Here is a 21,512-nt window from a genome sequence, read left to right on the forward strand (position 1 = left end):
GAAGGCAGAGCAGAGTCAGAAACGGGCTGGAGTAATACACAGGAGATCAGGCAGGATATAACGCTCAGTAATGCTGGCCGGGGCTGAACAAGACTTCGCAAAGACTGAGTGTTTGAGTGCAGCTTATAAAGGGTACGTGGGTCATTAACGGGATTCAGTTCAGGTGTGCTGGATCAGTGTAAGTGGATGATGTAATGCTTAGAAGTCCGGAGATGGTGGCCTCTGCTGGCCAGCGAGGGGAGTGACTGGGACCGAGTCGGTGACAGAGATACACCTAAAAAAAAAGATAATCTTAAACATTTTTAAATATTCAATAGTAGTAATAAGCAGATTAATAAAATATGCATAAACTAATTTGAAAAGGAGAGAGGAAAATAATCCTGCTTCTGTAACAGAAGAACTTTCTCTTTCAGTCTGAAAAACATCTTCACACTTTCGCTATGAATACACTGATGCACCGTGTGATCCATAATACTCGTCAGAGCAAGCGGAGCTGGCAATTATCTGGGTTATTTGATTTGGCTTATTAATATATATTATTTTTGCGTATAGATGTCTGTGACAGTAGTTTTTTTTTACTGTGCTGACGGTTTATGTGCATCATATTCGTTCGTCTGTTAGTGTAAATAAACATATTTTTCACAGTTTGTGATTTGTCTGGCACACTTCACTCCTGTCATTTTACTCTGCCGCCCCTCCTCTTGCTCACCGCTGATGTGCAAGTAAAGCGAGTTTGCACCTGTAAACACAGCGCCCCCTCTGTTTAAAAAATGCATCGTGATTCGTTCAACATTTCTACCAATTTGAATCGATTTTAACGACGGTGAATCGTTACATCCCTACGTACAAGTGTAAAGTCACACTGCACTTCCATTTATGTGTACTCAAATGCAGCAGGCTGAAAATGCAAGCTTGTGCCACAGGTTTCGCATGTCGCTGCATTTCAAAGTTCAAGTTTGGTGAACTCTGACCTAAGAAATTGCATCACATAATTACATGAGACCGATTGAAGATCAAAGTGTAACCTCTGTGTACAGAAACTTTAAATATGGAACATATGCTTGCTTTATTAATGTCTAACCAGCTTGTTTTACCTTGCCCTTACAATGAATTTGAAAGCATGAGAGTATAATTCATAGTAATATTGGCCTAGAAAAAAGTTAATTTTCATTTTCCGTCAGTTTTATTGTTTTATAGTAAAAACAGAAGACTCAGGCTTTAAATAGAAAAATTATCAAAACTCAAATGCTAATACAAAGTCAAAATTTGATTACATTTATTATGCTAAGTTAAGCTAAGAGTGACCCCTCCAGAACTAGAAATTGACTCAAGTCAACTCTAGAAGTCTTTGGGCCCTATCATACACCTGACGCAATGTGGCGCAAGGCGCAATGCAATTGTTGTTTGCTAGTTTCAGCTTGGCGCAAGAGTCGTTTTGACGGTTTGGACCACGCTGTTTAAATAGCAAATGCATTTGCGCTCAAATGTGCACCCATAGGTGTTCTGGTCTAAAAAAGGAGGTGTGTTGAGGTATTTTGAAGAACTAAAATAGACTGTTTAATAGATCAGATCAAAGCAGGTCTATAGTCCAGTGCAGAGCACGTAATTTATGCACCTCGCTTACACACTGCTTAATACACACAGGGTGTACAGCAATACACAAATATCTTTATAAAATGAAAAAGAATTGAAGGATTAAATATTACAACAATTATTTTTTAGCCTACATAAATATAAAAACCATACTTTCATGCCTTCTTGGGGGGCTTTTTCAGTTTATTCTTAACAATTTGCTTTTGTATAATGTTATTATGAGTAGCAGTATTATTTATTATATGCATATTTATATTTGTTTTATTAAAAACAAGCTTAGATTTGTCCACCTGTCAGGTTTTAGACCATATGGGGCCATAGCATGTGTATTTGGATATAACTCAGTTTTTTTGACCACACTTTGTTATTATTCTTCATTTATTTGTTTGCTGGAAATTAGAACTGAATTTAGAAACAGTTTTGAAACAAATCTTGCGCTTAACAAACTAAATTAATTATGTATAGGCTGATGGATGTGCGTAGCCTACAACACGTTTCCCTATCGTACACCCAGCACAATGACTCTTAAAGGGAATAGAAGATGAGACTCTGATTGGTTTATTCTCAAAGCACACCTATAACTCATTAAGGGAATAAACTCAACCCTGTTAGACCAAGCGCCGCAGCGCAAAACGGATTATTCTGACTTATAAATAGCAAAAGTGGATTCTGACACGCCCTTAATGCTTTTCCATCCTGCGCTTTGGACTTTTTGTCTGGATCGTCAAAGTAGAGCACGTATCTATGTATGAGCTTGTGTCATGGTAAAAAGGAGCACTTGACCACATTATGGCACTACAATGAGAAAAAAAACATGAATGCAGCTTTAACTGAAAAATTGCTGGTCTGACTGACTTGAAAATTGGTATGCAGGGGCTTTGTGCAAGGAGGCATCCAGGCCACCATATATCACAAAACATTTCGCAAATCAGAAACTCTGAACTTCAATAAATCCACAAATAAGTGCATATAAACAGTTCTAAAGATGACAATGTTTCACAATGCATGACATCGTTTAACTTCAAATAATTGGTCTCATTACAACATGATGGATTTATGTTCAATTATTTCTTCTTTAAATTGGTCTGAAATGGTAGCTTTTCTAATATTTTTCTAATTTTGTACTAGTTACAGATTTACTAAAGGATAAATACCACATTTTTACAAAAACACCTTAAATCGCTTGAACCTCAGTAAAGTGTTACTTGCATCTATATTTTATTATAATTGTATTACATTTACATTAGATCAGCCGTCTGTCTGTCCTATTTCTTTTATACTGACTTTTATTGTCATTCACTTAACTTCATTTTCATCGTCTAAAGCACTATAGAAATAAAAATAACTTGACTAAAACTGAACATCCAACAATAGTATATGTTGTCATAGTTTACAGATACATTTTTGTTAAATTCTGACTTCAATGTCAATCTCTTTTTCTATATATACTGTCTACTCTTTTTAACTATTAAGTCTATTGAATTAACTTTTAGTTATTTAAAGGTGCTGTATGTAAGCTTTTGAATCATTCAAAGCATAAAAATACCATAATATGTTTGCAGAAGCTAAGTGAACATTTTTGTTTATCTGAAAAACAATGCTGAAGTCTGTTATCCCGCTTTGAAAATGTGCATTACGTGCCGGAACGCCTGTCTTTGTTTTGGTCCCTTTAACTCGCCCAATGCCAGTTTAGCCTATTATATTTCAGCACTCGGGTTGCCTTGGTGAATAACCGCACATTTCATTCATTCAGTCAGGATGGCTGCCTCCGAAATAAGATGCAGATTCAGAGTTCCATTTGAGATGGTTATTAATGATCCAATAATATAATTATTAAAGGTGTAAACGTGGTTATTAATCAGCAAATAATGTAAATATTACAAATGCAAACATTAGGTGAGCAGGTTCAATGTATTCCTGTGTCCTAACAACATGCTACATGACGAGATTTGCAGTAAACAAGCAATTTGGCTTTTTACACCATACGAAACACAGAAATTTAAATACAGCCCTTCAGAAGCACAGAATAGTGCACGCACTGCACTCCAACAAATAGTAAGGTTTATAATCTAATTAATACATGTTAAACCTCTTTAACATTATTAAATGGACGTGCTGAATCACGGATATGTGTTAACTTTCAATTAAGTTCCATTTCAAACGGTTTAAACCACTGCTGTTGATGTTGTCAATGAGCTCCATGCACAGCTAGAGTTTTAAAGCCAACGATAAACTTCCAGTGAATGGGACTATTTTCAATTTCACAAGGTTGTTTTTACAGCATCAATGTTGTAATGTATTTACAATACATTCAGTTAAATAGACTTCAGTGTTTATTTAGTTGTTCAAGCATAAAACGAGATGAAAGACTGTTTTAACCGCTAGCCCCGTCAGTAGCAACAGGCTAGCCCAGAAACTCCATTGGAAATACTGAGGTGAAATAAACTCATATTTTAAAGACATGGCGGATGAAGATGGAATTTAATGCAGTGCTTCTTGTCTGATCTGAGACCCACTTCATATTGCAGATTTTTAAAGAAATCAGATCTTAAACCTGAATATTTTGTAATGGACAGACAGTTCACGGGAAGCACTTGGGCTGCCTGGCTAAAAAAAAATGTAAACTCTGTGTGCATATAGTCCATCTGGCAACCTGTGCTTGCGCTTGTTTTGAATTAGGTGTGCAATACCTAATTCAACCAATGGGTGTCAAACTTGCATACTGCTCCTTTACATAAATTGACTATGCTGCATTCTTAACTTCAATGTGCTCTATAGGAATTGCCCATGGTCCTGTTGTCGCTGGCGTCATCGGTGCAACCAAACCCCAGTATGATATCTGGGGCATGACAGTGAATTTGGCCAGTCGGATGGACAGTACTGGAGTCAGCGGGCGAATTCAGGTCCCTGAGGCCACACGCAATATTCTCGCAGACTGGGGCTTCGTGCTCGAGTTGCGTGGCGAGATATACATAAAGGGCGTCAGTGAGAGAAAGGGACGTGTCCGGACTTACTTCATCAGCACCAAAAGACGTTTGGTGTCAAGTAATGGGATTGCAGACAGAGGGAAGAACGGACACACCGGGAGGACCACCCTTGCTGCTGTAGTCTTTGGCCTTGTACAAGCCATTCACCGGGAAAAACAGAGAGGCACCAATGGAGGTTTCACTCTGACAAACAGCAACTTTAGCAACTTAAAGTTATGACGGATTCACTGTTAACTTGACAGATACACTGCCTTCATCTTTCGAAAGGATACCTCATATATCTTAGAAATCATCACATGAACTAGATTAATGAGTGTTTTTCTACATGTTTTTAAAAATACTGTGTTATTATTTTCACTGTGGACCTCTTGTAATAAAACGAAACCTACAACTTGCCATGCATTTAGTAAAGTTTTTGCTTTGAGACAGGTTTATACGTCACTGTGTACAAACAATCACGTGAATGCAGTTTACAGAATTGTTCCTTATCCATGCCATGACAGCAGAAAATACCTCATATGTACCACTGATGCAGACTGTCACGCCTGCATTAGATTTATAATCAATAAAAATGTTTTTTACCTCAAAGAAGACTGAAATGCTACCTATTTTCAATGTCTAATTTATTTGTTTTACTGTAAAAATATGAGGGTGGCTCAGTGGTAAGCACTGTCGCCCCACAGCAAGAAGGTCACTGGTTCAAGTCCCAGGTGGGTCAGTTGGCATTTCTGTGTGGAGTTTGCATGTTCTCTGTGTTTGCGTGGGTTTCCTCCGGGTGCTCCGGTTTCCCCCACAGTCCAAAGACATGCGGTATAGGTGAATTGGGTAGGCTAAATTGGCAATAGTGTATGTGTGTGTGAATGAGTGTGTATGGGTGTTTCCCAGTGATGGGTTGCAGCTGGAAGGACATCCGCTGTGTAAAACATGCTAGGTACTGTAGGTTGACGGTTCATTTCATTGTGGCGACCCCAGTTTGATAAAGGGACTAAGCTGAAAAGAAAATCAATAAATGAAGGAAACTTAATTTGCAGCAAGCTGCCATAACACAGGTCGAGTTCCATGTACAGATTACCAGGTTGTTACCATAAAACATACAATAAATCAGTTTGCACTCACTTAATAACCCAATGGTCACCATTATAAAATAATTTCTAAGTCTGTTTGTCCTGCATTTGCTGTAGGAATTCTAAAACAACTTCCTGATGGCAGCAGCTGAAACAGAATGTAATGGGTGATCTGGGGTGCATAAGATAACCTGGGCTCTCTTCAACATATATTTTTGGTGAATTACCATTGGCCCACTTTGGTTAAAAGCAATGATCTTGCCTGCAACCTTCACAAGGCTACCCAACCTGTTCTCATTTAACTCAGATTACCGTAGCAAGCTACAATGCAGAAAGATAAAATCCATTCAATAAATTGTTTATAAAACAGTGTCATCATAGAGGGCTTTGTTGCCCTTTTTGCATGGGTGTTAGATTGAAATGTCAACATATTGTTAAATAAAGTAGCGTATTACTTAATAAGTAACCTTTTAGTTTAATTAATTAGCTTTAAAATAAATAAATTGCACTGCAGTCAGGAAGTTCTCAGAAGATAACAATATCCTAAAATATAATTTTTTGATGTGAGTTTTTTTTAAAGCTAAATGAAGATGTATCTGCAGTGTATTATTAATTGCAGAGCTCCTTCATTTTAAAAAAAATTAAGAAACAAAACCTGGTTACTCAAAAGTAACTTAACACATTACTGGCCATAGAAAAATAAGTAATGCAACAAGTTAATTTTTGGGGGGTTAACTCAATATTGTAATGCTTACAATTCATACTCGTCCCTGTATGAACAGTAGAAGTTTGGTTCGCATTGCCGGCAATAAGTCAGACTTGTTTCCAGTGCATGTTGGGCTCCAGCAGGGCTGCCCTTTGTCACAATTCTGTTCATAATTTTTATGGACAGAATTTCAAAGAGCTGCCTTGGACTGGAGGGGGTCTGATTCTGAGACCACAGGATTTCATCTGTTATTCGCAGACAATGTTGTTCTGTTGGCTTCATCGAATATGGACCTTCAGCATGCACTGGGGCGGTTTGCTGCCGAGTGAAATGAGAAACAGCACCTCAAAGTCCGAGGTCATGGTGCTCCACTAGAAAAAGTTGGTTTACCATCTCCAGTTGGAGGAAAGTCCGCAGGTGGAAGAGTTCAAGTATCTTGAGGTTTTGTTCACAGGTGAGGGAAAGATGGAACGTGAGATTGACAGGCGGATTGGTGCAGTGGCAACAGTAATGCGATCAATGTACCGGTCCATTGTTGTAAAGAAGGAGCGAAAAGGCAAAGCTCTCGATTTACCGGTCAATCTACGTTCCTACTCTAACCTATGGTCAATTCAATTCAATTCAATTCAATTCAGCTTTATTTGTATAGCGCTTTTACAATGTAGATTGTGTCAAAGCAGCTTCACATAAATGGTCATAGTAACTGGAACAGTGTGGTTCAGGTTTTAGTGTTTAAGTTCAGTTCAGTTCAGTTTAGCTCTGTTCAGTGTGATTTAATCATTACTGAGAGTTCAAACACTGAAGAGCAAATTCATCGATGCGTAGCTCTACCAATCCTGAACCATGCGAGGCAGTGGCGACAGCGGAGAGGGAAAAAAAACTTCACCTGATGGGAGTGAAGAAAAAAACCTTGAGAGAACCAGACTCAGTTGGGCACGACCATTTTAATTTCTCCGCTGGCCAAAAGTCTTGTGCAGAACTACATTCGCCGTGGTTTATGCTGGAAGATGGCCTCAATGAAGACTCGTCTGTCCCTGGAGCGTCGCTGGAATCAGACTCATGTTCTCCACTCCCCACGACCATCAGCGCAGCAGCAGCTCAGGATATGGCCTGGTCCCGGATATGGAATCCTTGGGATCATCACGTCGCTGGTCTTGGATCCAATCAGTGACTCCGCATAATCTGAGGACCTCGGGATGAGTATCCCCAGGTGAAAATAGAGAATAAAGAGAATAATTAGCGTAGCTGCTGTTCATAGTGTATATAAGCAAGATGTAGAAGCCAGTGTGGAACCCGCTAGGTGATGCACTGAGTGTATGCTTTACTAAACAGATAGGTCTTTAATCTAGTTTTGAACTGGGAGAGTGTGTCTGAGCCTCGGACATTACCAGGAAGGCTATTCCAGAGTGTAGGAGCCATGAAAGAGAAGGCTCGACCTCCTTTACTTGATTTTGCTATTCTAGGTACTACCAGAAGCCCTGAATTTTGAGATCTTAAGGAGCGAGTTGGTTCGTAGCGAGACAGAAGGTTGGTTAGATAAACAGGAGCTAGATTATTTAGAGCTTTATAGGTGAGAAGTAATATTTTAAATTCAATACGAAATTTAACAGGCAGCCAGTGTAAGGAGGATAAAATTGGGGTTATATGATCATATTTTCTGGACCTGGTCAGAACTCTGGCTGCTGCATTTTGTACTAATTGAAGTTTGTTAATAGAGGATGCTGGGCAGCCAGCAAATAGAGCATTACAGTAATCCAGTCTCGAAGTCATAAAAGCATGGACTAGCTTTTCTGCATCTGAGATGGATAGCATATTACGTAATTTAGCTATATTTCTCAGATGAAAGAAGGCAGTTTTTGTGACATGGGATATATGGTTTTTAAAAGTTAGATTGCTGTCTAATATGACACCCAGATCTTTTATAGTAGAGCTAAAGCTAACTTTGTATCCCTCTAATTGTAAATTGAGTTGCGAGATCTGCTGTGTGCAAGATTTAGGCCCAATAAGTAATAATTCTGTTTTGTCTGAGTTTAAGAGAAGAAAATTGTTGGTCATCCAGTCTTTGATGTCTTTGATACACTCAGTTAGTTTAGAAAGTTCAGACGTCTCGTCAGGTTTAGTTGAAATATATAATTGAGTATCATCTGCATAGCAGTGAAAGCTGATCCCATGTCTTCTAATAATGCCTCCCAGAGGTAGCATGTAAATTGTAAACAGTAAAGGGCCTAAAACTGATCCTTGAGGCACCCCATACTTTACTGGGCAGATTTGTGAAGGCTGTCCATTAAGATTTACAAACTGGTAGCGGTCAGTTAAGTATGACTTAAACCATTGTAGAGCCTGTCCCTGGACACCTGTAGACTTTAAACGATTTATGAGGATATTGTGGTCAATGGTATCAAATGCCGCACTAAGATCGAGTAAAACTAATAGCGAGACGCACCCTCGGTCAGCAGCTAAGAGTAAATCGTTGGTTATTTTCACTAAGGCGGTTTCTGTACTGTGGTGAGCCCTGAAACCTGACTGAAACACTTCAAAAATATTGTTCATCTGCAGATAAGAGCATAATTGAGTGGAAACAACTTTTTCTAGTATTTTAGACATAAATGGAAGATTTGAAATAGGCCTATAGTTAGCTAAGTTGTTGGTGTCTAGTTGCGGTTTCTTAATAATAGGCTTAATAACAGCTAGCTTGTAAGAGTTTGGAACATGGCCTATAGATAAAGAAGAGTTGATAATGTTAAGAAGAGGTTCTCCTATAGCAGGTAGCAGCTCTTTCAGTAATTTTGTTGGAATTGAGTCCAGCATACACGTAGCTGGTTTAGAGCTATTTATAATTTTTACTAACTCTTCATGTTCTATGATTTTGAAGCAGTGTAGGTTATTATTATGATTTAATGAAATATTTACAGGATTTGGAGTATAAGCCGGTGCAGAAAGTTTGGCATCTCCTATTTTCTGTCTAAAGCCTTCTATTTTATTACTGAAAAAATTCATGAAGTCATCACTACTAATTTGCGGTGGAGTAGTTTGTTCCAAGGATGACCGATTATTTGCTAATTTAGAGATGGTGTTAAATAAAAATCTAGGATTGTTATGATTATTTTCTATCAGTTTGCGCAGGTGCTCGGTCCTGGCAGATTTTAGAGCCCTCCTATAGCTGGACATACTGTCTTTGTACGCAATTCTAAAGACCTCTAAATTAGTTTTTTTCCATTTACGTTCCAGGGCGCGGGTTGCTGTTTTGAGCGCACGAGTATGACTATTATACCATGGTATAGTTTTAATCTCTCTAGCCTTTTTTAATTTGATGGGTGCCACAGTATTTAGTGTGCTAGTAAAGATGGCATCCATACTGCTGGTTACTACATCAAGATCATTTGAGTTTGCGGGTGCATTACGAAATAGAGAGAGATCAGGTAAGTTATTCATCTTTAGTTGACGGAACAATAGTTCTACTAGGGCGGAGTATTGGAGCGGGTTTGCTGATTTCAGGTAAACATAGCTTATATAGTAAGAGGTAGTGATCTGTAATATCATCACTTTGTGGTATAATGTCTACGTCAATAACCTCGATTCCATAAGACAGAATTAGATCTAATGTATGCTTTAAGCGATGGGTTGGACCCACAACGTTTTGCTTTATCCCAAGTGAGTGTATTAAATCCATAAACGCGAGCCCTAATGTATCATTAGCGTCATCTATGTGGATGTTAAAGTCACCTACAATTAGCATTTTATCAGTTTTGACTAGTAAGTCAGAAATAAAATCAGAAAATTCTTTTAGAAATTTGACATAGGGTCCTGGGGGTCTATATATGGTGATTAAAGCGAGAGATAACATAGGTTTTTGTATAGTATCTGGAAGCTGAACATTAAGCGATAATACTTCAAAGGAGCTAAACATAAGTCCGTTTCTCTGTTTAATATTAAGGAGATCACTAAAGATTGATGCAACTCCACCACCACGACCAGTTTGACGAGCCTAATGTTTATATAAGAATCCTGGAGGAGTTGCTTCATTTAAGCTAATATAGTCATTTTGTTTCAGCCAGGTTTCAGTGAGACAGAGTGCATTAAGATTATTTTCTGTTATTATTTCATTAATGATAAGTGCTTTAGGTGCAAGTGACCTGATGTTTAGGAGACCAAGTTTTATGAAATTTGTATTTTCACTTTCTACTGGTTTTTCTGGTTTGATTCTTACTAGATTTTTCCTGGAGCACACAGTACGTTTATTTCTTAATCTAATAATACGAGGAACAGACACAGTCTCTATAGGATTCGCCAGATATGCGTTACTGATGTTTAAGTGGGGTGAACAAGAGCCTAGGTGGCTATAGTGTGAATTTTGTGAATTTTTACCTGCTAGTCAGATGGTGACTGAAAGGTCAAGATCTCGGACACAAGCGGCCGAAATGAGTTTCCTTCGCAGGGTCGCAGGGTGCACCCTTATAGAAAGGGAGGAGCTCAGGGTAGAGCCGGTGCTCCTCTACATTGAGAGAAGTAAGCTGTGGTGGCTCGAGCATCTGTTTCCAATGCCTCCAGGATGGCTACCTGGTGCGCCAGGCATGTCCCACCGGGAGTAGGCCTCGGGCAAGACCCTGGACACGCTGGGGGACTATGTCTCTCAACTGGCCTGGGAACGCCTCGGGATCCCCCTGGAGGTGCTGGAGGAAGTGTCTGGGCAGAGGGAAGTCTGGAGTTTTCTCCTAAGACTGCTGCCTCCGCGACCCGACCCCGGATAGGTGGATGAAAATGACACATGACATGTAATGCATTATTTTCCCCAACACTTATAATGTATCATATGACTATAATTATCTTCATTTAGATATAAAACAAAATAAAAAAGCTAGCAATCTTTAAAGGAGATAGACTGTACAGTATGGTTACTATAGTGTTTTATAAAAAATATATAATGGCTTTAATGAATACACACACACACACACACAGTGAAGGTCTGAATTATTAGCCTCCCTGTTTATTTTTTCATTTAAGAAGATTTTTTATTTCTAAACAATATAGTTTTAATAACTTAATTTTATTAGCTGATTTATTTGATATTAGGAATATTTCATATAGGAAGCTTGAAAATATTTTATATTTGTGCATATACATTAAATTAGTCTGGACTGAAGCCAAATCTGGAGCTTATATAACTCAATTTGTAGTCCAAATGTATAAGTTAGGGAAAATATTAAATAATTTTTCAAAGAGCAAAATCCAAGAGAAACAAAAAAATGTATAAAATTTTGTGAAATTTTGTAGTTTGTAATTTTCCCCCAATATTTCGCAATAATTGAAGCATATTATCTTTCTATTTCTAAAGATGTTTAGTGACTAAAATATTATTTTATTAAATATATCTGTTTAATCTGTTTTGTTCAAATGCACCAAAATATATTACCTATATTTCTTGATAAATGGGTAAAATATTCATTTTCTAAATGGGGTGTATTCCCAATTATGCTGAGCACTGTGTAAACATATGACACTAAACGTATAACTAGGCCCACGCGGAATCTGCACACGCAGAATTTCACATAATTTTAGACCATCATTGATTCTGTTTATTTACTTGTGTAAATGTTTTAAAATGTATATTTATTCAGTTTGTAAATTCATTTTAGGATAATTATTGGCTAATGTGAAAATATTCGTATGATTTATTTACAGTACAGTTTGTAAAGTATTATTTTCTGTCTTTTAGGCAAGGCAAGTTTATTTATATAGCACATTTCATACACAGTGGCAATTCAAAGTGCTTTACATAAACAAGAATAAAAGAAACAAGTAAAAAAAAAAAAAATTAAAAAAAATAATAAAACTGATTAAAAAACATAAAAACAGATAAAATGTGATATAAAAGAATAAAGAAGAAGAGAAAAACATGATAGTGCAATCTGTCGGACGCAGCACAGTGCTCATTCAGTAAAGGCACAGCTAAACAGATGTGTTTTTAGTAGAGATATTATATGAGACACTTGCTTTGTTTACCAAATAAAGTGGATCAAATTGAATTTGCATTGTAAACATTAAATACAAGTTAGAAAGCTATTATTTTTTAATTCATATATGAAGGTTTTAGTTTTGATACTCCCAAAATTATTCCGCATAAATCCGCAGATTTTTAACAAAATTCTTTGCAGAAAAAGTAAAAAAATGTCCGCAGATTTTTTCTTGCCCTACTTACAGAGGCGCAAAAAAGGGGTGTGCACTATATGCGGGGCTTAGGGGCGCCATACATGGGGGGGAGCGGGGGTATGCCAAATTATTTTTGAAATTATTCTTACTTAAAGTTTTTATTAATGAAAATAAATAAATATTTTTTGTTAAGAATGTTTATTTTGCGTTTAAATTACATGATAATATTGTATTTTATTAGATAAAGAAAATCATACTGCCTAAAGGCGCCTAAAATCAAAATCAAATCAAATGGCGACTAAAAATAAAAGGTATTATTATTATTATTAATTTTATTATACCACCCCAACTTGAACCCGCATACCTTTAAGTAAATTTGCAATTGCGCCCCTGCCTACTTATAACATTTTTCTTCAGTGTTGAGGACAGGTTGCTTTGAGTTCGATTAGCTTTGTCTGCGCATATTCTCCACTACTAGAGGAATGTGGACTCGATTGGTTTGGGCTGGTATTCTGCGCGGGTGCTTCTGCACGCGGACTGACTGCGCGCTATTCCTCATTGCGCTGTAACGTGAGTTGTCGGCCTGTCTGACCAGAATTAGTCTGCAAACTTCTCCTTTTAACATAAATATCTGCAGAGATGGCCGACTCACAGGACGACAAGCTGTACAAAGCCGAATATGCAAAAAGCGGACGCGCCTCATGCAAGAAATGCAAAGATAACATTGCTAAGGACTCGCTGAGGATGGCCATCATGGTGCAGGTGAGGGAATTATTGTTGTGTGCAACTTTTTGGAATTAGCTCTGCTTTAGAAACATCCTTAAAATTCTATATTTGGTGGAAATGCGTTTGGTTGTGCAGGTATGCGTGGCGAAATGCATAGTAAGTGTACGTACACAAATGAATGAACATGTTTCTAAGGCCCAAGATGAGTTTAAAGGGATAGTTCACCCAAACATTTTAAATTTGCTCACCCCCAAATGGTTTTAAACCTTTATGAGTTTGTTGTTTTCTGTTGAATACATAAGGAGATATTTTGAAGGAAGCTGAAAACCTGTACCCATTCACTTCCATTGTAGAAAAATACTATTGAAGTCAATGGTTACAGGTTTTCAGCCTTTTCCAAACTGTCTTTTGTGTTTACTGGAGAAAGAAACCCAAATAAGTTTGTAACAGGTGAAGAATGAGCTAATGATGACAGCATTTTCATTTTTGGGTGAACTATCCCTTTAAATGGTCCTCTGTTATCAAATAATAAGCAGTGTTTTCCTATGAATATTAGCTTTAATATAGCTGTGTAATTAGCACAGTATTAGCTGGAAACCAGTTTAATTCGAGAAAACATTAAGGAAATAAATAAAGCTGCACTATTTCAATGCAATAAAGCTCAGTAAAATGTTTAAATTGACTAAAACCTGTTTTTTTTAATACAAGTATATTTATTTCTGAATTCATAATTACTCACCGCCTTATTATTGATTTATTATGCAGCTATATAGATCGTAATATTTCCTAAAACCGCATTTATTTACTAGGGTACACTTTCATCTAATTAATGTTGAATTATTTAAATGTACTTTTTAAAATTAATGTAACTACCATACTAAAGGCAGATCAGCAGTGATTTCCTATGAATATTAGCCGAAATATAGCTGTGTGATTTGCTGGAACCCAGTTTAATTTGAGAATACATTAAGAAAGTAAACAAAGCTGCACTATTTCAATGCAATGAAGCTCAGTATTATTTTTAATTGTCTATATCATGTTTATTTTCAATTTAAGTCTTATTAATTTTCTGAATTCATCATTACTCATTGCCTTATTATTGATTTATTATGCAGCTATATAGATAGTAATATGTGCTAAAACCACTTTTATTTACAAGGCTACACTTTCAGCTAATTAATGTTTAATGATTAGGTGTACTTTTTTTTAAGTAAACTTCCATACTTAAAGTAGATTAGCAGTGCTTTTCTATGAATATTAGCTTAAAATAACTGTGATTTGCACAATATTTGCTGAAAACCAGTTTAATTTGAGAATACATCAAGAAAATAAACAAAGCTGCATCATATCATTGTAATTAATCTCAGTAAAATGTTTAAACTGACTAAATTCTGTTTATTTTTTATGCAAGTCAATTTATTTCTGAATTTCTTATTACTCATTGCCTTATTTTATAGATTCATTATAAGCCATAGATTGTAATATGTCAGGGCTTGCAAAGTCTGGTACCTAGATAACCCACCAGGCTTTTTGGTAGCCCGAATGAAAAAACAATAGCCCCAGATTTTGTAAGCCCTGTATGTGCAAAAAACACTTTTATTTACTTTCACCTAATTAATGTTTAATGTTTAAGAGTGCTTTTGCTAAAAAATTAAATAAACAAACTAACATACTTGACTGAGTGAAGCAGATCAGCAGTGATTTCCTATGAACATTAGCTCAAAACAGCGGTGTGATTTGGACAATTTCGCTGGAAACGTGTTTCATTTGAGAAAACATTTAATGAAACAAAGCTACACTAATTCAATACAATGAAGACCAGTAAAAATGTGGGTCCCACTTTAGATTAAGCAACCTTAACTAAAATGTACTCGCACTGAAATTAATAATTCATTACAATGTACTTCTTGTGTAAATACGTGTTTTTACATGATACTTATGCTTGGTTAAATACCTGCATGTAAATACATCTGTAAGTTCGTTTGTTATTTCACTGTTAATCATTGCTTATACCTTAAACCATAAAGACATCACCAATCCAGTCCCTATACCTACCCATATCCCACCTCAGGAGGACCAGAAGTGTTCAGCAATACATCATGAACACATTAAGTGCATTGTATTTATTTTTTCATGTAAGTACATAGTAGTTGAAAAAAAAGTGGGACCAAAATTGTTCAAATTGAGTAAGTCCTGTTTATTTTTCAGTGCAAATCTTTTTTTTCTTCTGAATGTCTTACTATTTGACTTGTTTGACGATTTATTAATGTATTGTTTACATTTGTACAATATTTCAGCACCATTAAAGGGGATAGTTCACCCCAAAATTAAAATTGTCTTATTTACTCTGCCTTTAATTGTTCCAAACCTTTAAATTGTTCTGTTGAGCACAAAAGAAGATAGATAGATAGATAGATAGATAGATAGATAGATGGATGGATGGATGGATGGATGGATGGATGGATAGATAGATAGATAGATAGATAGATAGATAATCAATTGTAATCATTGCTGTAAAATGCGATATGATTATTTAAATGATGTGCACGCTTTCATTTTCACTGCTAAGTGCTGTTCATACTTAGCGCGTGGCTCTCAAACAATTACTCTGTGCCACAAACTGAATATTATTTACAACTTTATTACCTGTAACTCACAGCCTATGCAGGTTCTGTTCACTAAAGTAGAAGCGTGCATGTCTATCATTAAGTAGGGCGCGCGTGTGCCCTCTATGTGGTAACAGCTCACTGTCAACAGCTCACGTCCTGTGTGATTTCCCGGCCCCGAATACAGCATTATTTGAAGACAAAAATTAACTTTTTAGGTAAATTGTACCTTATAAATACAGTATGTGACTCTCTTAACATCATTTGAAGGTGTCCATGTCGCTGAGCAATGTATGTGTAACAATGGAAAGACTCGTGCAGCCGCCTTTGCTTCTTTCCTGAACTTGAAAATATGACTGGCAGAATCTGGATTAAGATCGTCTGGAGGGTCGAATCGAGATCGCAATCTTTTTTCGATTAATTGTGCAGCTCTGATAGATATATAGACAGACAGACAGACAGACAGACAGACAGACAGACAGACGGATGGATGGATGGATGGATAGATAGATAGATGGATAGATGGATAGATAGATTGAAGTATGCTTGAAACCATTCAGTTCCATAGTAAAATAAAAAATACTGTGGAAATACAGAACAACAAATTTTATGAGCTGGTATGGAATAAAGGCGAGTAAATGATGGCAGAATTGTCATTTTTTTTGAAGTTGTATGATAATTTACATTTATGCACTTAGCAGGTGCTTTTTATCCAAAGTGACTTTCACCAATGAACACATGCCCGGGGAGTCGTTGGGGTTTGGTGCCTTACTCAAGGGAACCATTTCAGCCATGGTATTGAGGTGGATATTCCCCCCAACAATACCTGCTGGTACTGGCACTTGAACCTGCAACCTTTGGATTGCAAGTCTAACTCTCTAACCGTCAGCTGCCCCACAGCTTCCCTGTTAAATATTCTATATTTGATATATTTCAATGGAAATATTTAACCATAAAAGATCGAAAATGACCAAACTGCTGCGACTCTTTATTTGCGCTTGTAATTTCAGATTGCAGGCTTTTTATTTAATATAATCGGCATCTAGCTCTCTGCAACTCTCACATGGTCATCCACTGAAGCTAAGCAGGGCTACACTTAGTAAGGACCTGGATGGGAGACCACATGGGAAAGCTAGGTTGCTGCTGGAAGTGGTGTTAGTGAGGCCAGCAGGGGGCGCTCAACCTGCAGTCTGTGTGGGTCCTAACGCCCCATAATATTAAGGGGCACTTAATACTGCTCAGTGAGTGCCGTCTTTCGGAGGAGACCTTAAACCGAGGTCCCGACTCTCTGTGGTCATTAAAAATTCCAGGAGGTTTGAAAAAGAGTAGGGTTTTAACCCTGGCATCCTGGCCACATTTGCCCCCTGGCCTCAACATGGCCTCCTAACCATCCCCATATCATAATTGGCTTTATCACTCTGTCTTCTCCACCAATCAGCTGGTGTGTGCTGTGTGGTCTGGCGCACTATGGCTGCCGTCATGACATCCAGGTGATTGCTGCACACTGCACCCCGAAAATTTGTAAAGTGCTTTGAGTGACCAGAAAAGCGCTATATAAATGTAAGGAATTATTATTATTAATTATTGTTGTTGCCTAATATAGCAAGCTTCTTGGTTTTCTTCCACAGTCTCCCATGTTTGATGGCAAAGTCCCTCACTGGCACCATTTTTCTTGCTTTTGGCTCCGGGCCGCAGTTCAGTCTCCTTCTGATATATCTGGATTTACTGACCTCCGCTGGGATGACCAAGAGAAAGTGAAGACAGCCATTGAGAGTGGAGGTGCTACAGGAGGTGATTTGTTTAAAATAGATATGATCTCCTATTTAGGTATGCTGTGTTTTGCCATACAGGCTGGTGAGCAGTTAGTCTTAAGTCTGTAAGTCTTAAATTAATTCACTAATCCTTGTTGCTTTACAGGGAAAGGAGGACAGAAGGGAGCGGCTAAAGGAGAGAAGACGCTGAATGACTTTGCAGTGGAGTATGCTAAATCCAACAGAAGCACCTGCAAGGGCTGCGATCAGAAAATCGAAAAGGTGCATTTTGTGTTATCCTTGATTGCAAATGGTTTGGTTTGGAGCAGGTCATGAATTACTTAGGCCCAATGCTCCCCCTTGTCCCAATTCCCTTTAGCTTGAAGGTGTAGGGCCAAGGGGAGGGGTTAGATCAGGGATGTCCAAACTCAATCCTGGAGGGTCAGTGTCCTGCATAGTTTAGCTCCAACTTCCTTCAACACACCTGCCTGGAGCTTTCTAGTATACTTAGAAAGAGCTTGAGTAGCTGGTTCAGGTGTGTTAAATTGGGGTTAGAACTAAAATTTGCAGGACACCGGCCCTCCAGGACCGGGTTTGGACACCCCTGGGTTAGATAGACATTGAAACTGAGATTTTAGGACCACACTCGAAAACAAAAGGGGTATGAAAATTTCCCAGAAAACACCATACACAATCATGGCTGCACACGGAAGTATGAAGATCCACAAGTTATATTTTTTTGTCATTATTGCAAATTTATATCACAAATAAGCACATGTTTTAATATATTCATTACGGCTTTCGTGTTTACCCATCATGCTTTTAAAAAAAGATTTAAAAAACCCTTCTAAATTTCACTATAATCCATAATAATAACTCCTGTAAAGTCACAACATACTTTTACATTTGTCACTCGATGACACTCGAAAAACCTGTCAGAACAGTCTAGTGGCTGGAAATGAGCTTTTTGCAGCTTTTTCTGCTTTAACGTTAATGTTGTTTTTGTGTGTTTACAGTAGGGTTGGGCAATGTCAACCAATTTGGCATCGTGCAATGTTTAATGTGAAACATCACGATGGACGATGGCATCGTCGTCATAGGTCGCGGTGACTTAATTACTTATTATGAATAATTAATTAATTCATAACAAATTAAATGTTTGTAGCCTACTGTTTCAACTACCCGCATGGTCTTTGTTTTACCCATAACTAAATCAGAAATAAATAAAGATAAGTTATACACAAATGACCACCTGTCAATCACTTTTTCCGTACAAGCATGAAAGCAAAAAGATTGAAGCAGTGTTCTGACGCTGTGACACGTTACCTGATAGATTCAAAAGACTGAGGAGTTGTTAGATTCCTTCAATTCTGTCAATTATTCTGAGACCAGATTAATTAAATATCACATTTATAAGGAAAAAATTCTCTGAATTTTGTGATATATTGGTGCATGATTAAAATTATTTTTTATTTTTATTATTATTTTTTTTAATAATTAATTAATTTACTATAAAATAATATTTTTATTTTAAATAATTTTTTGTAAAGATTATCGTTTAATCAGTTTTTTTCCCTAAGCCTGTCTAGGGTAAGTTTTGGGTATTGGGGTTTGAATTATTGTAAAATGTCTAAAATGAAGACATGTTATACATACATCACATTTAACAACTAGTGAGACACAATCCATCGGTACATCCTTGATAAGCTGTTGAACGTGCACTGCTCTCTGGGGTTTTGTGCTCAAAGCACTCGCTGACTGCCTGGAGCTCATATGTGCACATAGGATGCAGCGCGCGTGCGCGCACTCGTGTGTGCGTGCGTGCGTGTGTGGTTTCAACAGTGTAGTGTGGAAAAAGCGCTTTTCAGAAACGCTAGATGAAATGCCTGTATGGACGTGGATCCTGTTTTGTTCTAAAATGCCATTTTAAAACTAAGATGTATTAGTGTAAACGGGGTCTTTTTGTGAGCGGGTTGCTGCTGCAACGGGGGCGGGGCCATCGTGATGTCTGTCGACCATTGGCGATAGACGATGGCATCATCTATTGACCCAACCATGATTTACATAGATAATATGGCCTTGGTGTAAATGCACTCTATAGTTATGATCTTAATCAGTATACTTCTCTTTCTATATTTATATATTACGATATGAATACATTTTCAACAAATGACTTGAATATTTCTATTCGGAAAGAATTGATCATTTTAGATTAGCGGGGGTGATTCTGTATGTGAGGGCATCTGCATGAAATATAATAAACTATCTACAAGCATGGATAAATACAATGAAGAAAATTATACAAATTAAATAAACTGTGTTTTATTTATTTTATTTATTTAAAACTGTGTTCTCACGTATACAGCAATTGAATAGTAATACTGCATAGTGTTCGTTGTGTAAATAATTCATTGCATAAAGTTATACATAACCATAAAGTTACAAACGGTACAATTTCTTATGCCTGAATGCCTTTAAAACCCTCATACTGTCACAGGCCTCAAAAACACATGCAAATGATGAATTATGATCCAGACTCTTGTGATGTGACTATTGCAAATGAACACATTGTGATATTGATGCTGAAACGATATACAGTATTGTGCAGCCCTAGTTCCACCCCTGCAAGTGTTCTATCTGAGCAGAAGTTGTAAATATGTAAGTTTTTTTTTTGTTGTTCCCTGATGATTTTCAGGACCAGATCCGTGTGTCGAAGAAGACTGTGGACCCAGAGAAACCTCAGCTTGGTCTGATCGATCGGTGGTACCACACCGGCTGCTTTGTGAGTCGTCGGGAGGAACTGATATTTAAACCAGAGTACAGTGCTGCCCAGCTCAAAGGATTCGCAGTTCTACGAGATGAAGACAAGGAGGAGCTGAAGAAACGGCTTCCTGCTGTGAAGAGCGAAGGGTGAGCTTTGGATTTATTGAAATATATTTTTTATCTTTATTTAACCAATAAGTCGATTGAGTAGAAGTTTACAATGTCGACCTGGCCAAGAGACAACATAACAATAATGCAAATGCAGATAATACATAATACAAAAGAAAAACTACAAACAAGCACAGTGATCTTGTACTCTTAATTGGATTGTATTTTTAATGGTTGATAATGTGAATAAAAGAATTGAGCTTTAATGTGTGCTGCAGTTGAGTCCAAGATGATTTGTTAAATTAGAAAACATGCACTGCTTCAAATCAATTCTCCTTTATTTGTCACATTAGCAGCAGCACATGTGCTATGAGTGAAAAGTTTGCGTCCAGACAGTGCAAAATACAACAGCATCCTTCAAAACAAAATACTATTTACAATAAATATGTAAAAGACAATACGTAGAAGAAAAACACACAGTGCACACAAATGTAAACACAAAATAGACAAGTACACAGTCAAAAAGGTGTACACATCTCTTGGCTATTGGTGGGTAAATATTGTAGGCAGTATTGTTTTATAAGTAAGGGTTCAGTTAAAGTGCAGGGCATGCTACATTATGCTGGTATGAATGCAGTGATGACTATGCAAAGAGTTTGTGTGGGGTGTGTCATCAGTCTGTGTGTTGAAGCTTTGTACTCTGTTTAACAACCTTTGGCGTTTTCAAACCTTATTTTCTTTTCATCTGTTGAACACAAAAGAAGATATTTTGAAGAAAGCTGAAAACCTGTATCCCAGGGGCGGACTGGGACTAAAAATCAGCCCTGGCATTGTAGCCACACCAGCCCACATAACCACACCGACACAGCCCCACCCACGGACACGCACATTCACTACTTATATTGGTGTACAGATGGTAACATTTTATAAGCAGTACCAGCTTAAGAAATATTTAACATTTAATGTATGTGACTGGAACAAAAACAACCCATTTATATATGCAATCATGTCATTTTTTTTTTTCGGCTTTGTCCCTTTATTAATCTTAGAACCACCAACTT

The 21,512-nt window shown here is 37.3% G+C and overlaps 3 protein-coding genes across 26 annotated transcripts in view; all 3 read left to right on the forward strand.

Annotated features, from left to right (window-relative positions):
• si:dkey-206f10.1 overlaps nucleotides 1-5,168 on the forward strand; it is a 46,441-nt gene extending 41,273 nt beyond the window's left edge. For 20 of the 22 annotated variants that reach the window (XM_087298677.1, XM_087298689.1, XM_087298688.1 and 17 more), the window contains one exon: nucleotides 4,372-5,168. In XM_087298677.1, the coding sequence (XP_087154803.1) occupies nucleotides 4,372-4,799 (428 nt within the window). In that variant the 3' untranslated portion in view covers nucleotides 4,800-5,168. Of the gene's footprint in view, nucleotides 1-266 lie in introns of all 22 variants that reach the window. The other 2 variants (XR_015518889.1, XR_015518888.1) reach the window with 1 other exon arrangement.
• efr3bb (EFR3 homolog Bb (S. cerevisiae)) overlaps nucleotides 1-21,512 on the forward strand; it is a 1,037,141-nt gene that overhangs the window by 761,290 nt on the left and 254,339 nt on the right. The gene's annotated exons all lie outside the window — the stretch shown is intronic.
• parp1 (poly (ADP-ribose) polymerase 1) overlaps nucleotides 12,999-21,512 on the forward strand; it is a 41,906-nt gene continuing 33,392 nt past the window's right edge. The window contains exons 1-5 of one of the 3 annotated variants that reach the window (XM_087297266.1): nucleotides 12,999-13,067; nucleotides 13,135-13,259; nucleotides 17,458-17,620; nucleotides 17,747-17,862; nucleotides 20,276-20,490. In XM_087297266.1, coding sequence (XP_087153392.1) covers nucleotides 13,137-13,259; nucleotides 17,458-17,620; nucleotides 17,747-17,862; nucleotides 20,276-20,490 — 617 coding nt within the window. In that variant the 5' untranslated portion in view covers nucleotides 12,999-13,067; nucleotides 13,135-13,136. 3 annotated transcript variants of the gene reach the window in all.

Source organism: Danio rerio, chromosome 20 (genome assembly GCF_052040795.2).
Source record: "Danio rerio strain M-AB ecotype USA chromosome 20, GRCz13ab, whole genome shotgun sequence".
Taxonomy (NCBI): domain Eukaryota; kingdom Metazoa; phylum Chordata; class Actinopteri; order Cypriniformes; family Danionidae; genus Danio; species Danio rerio.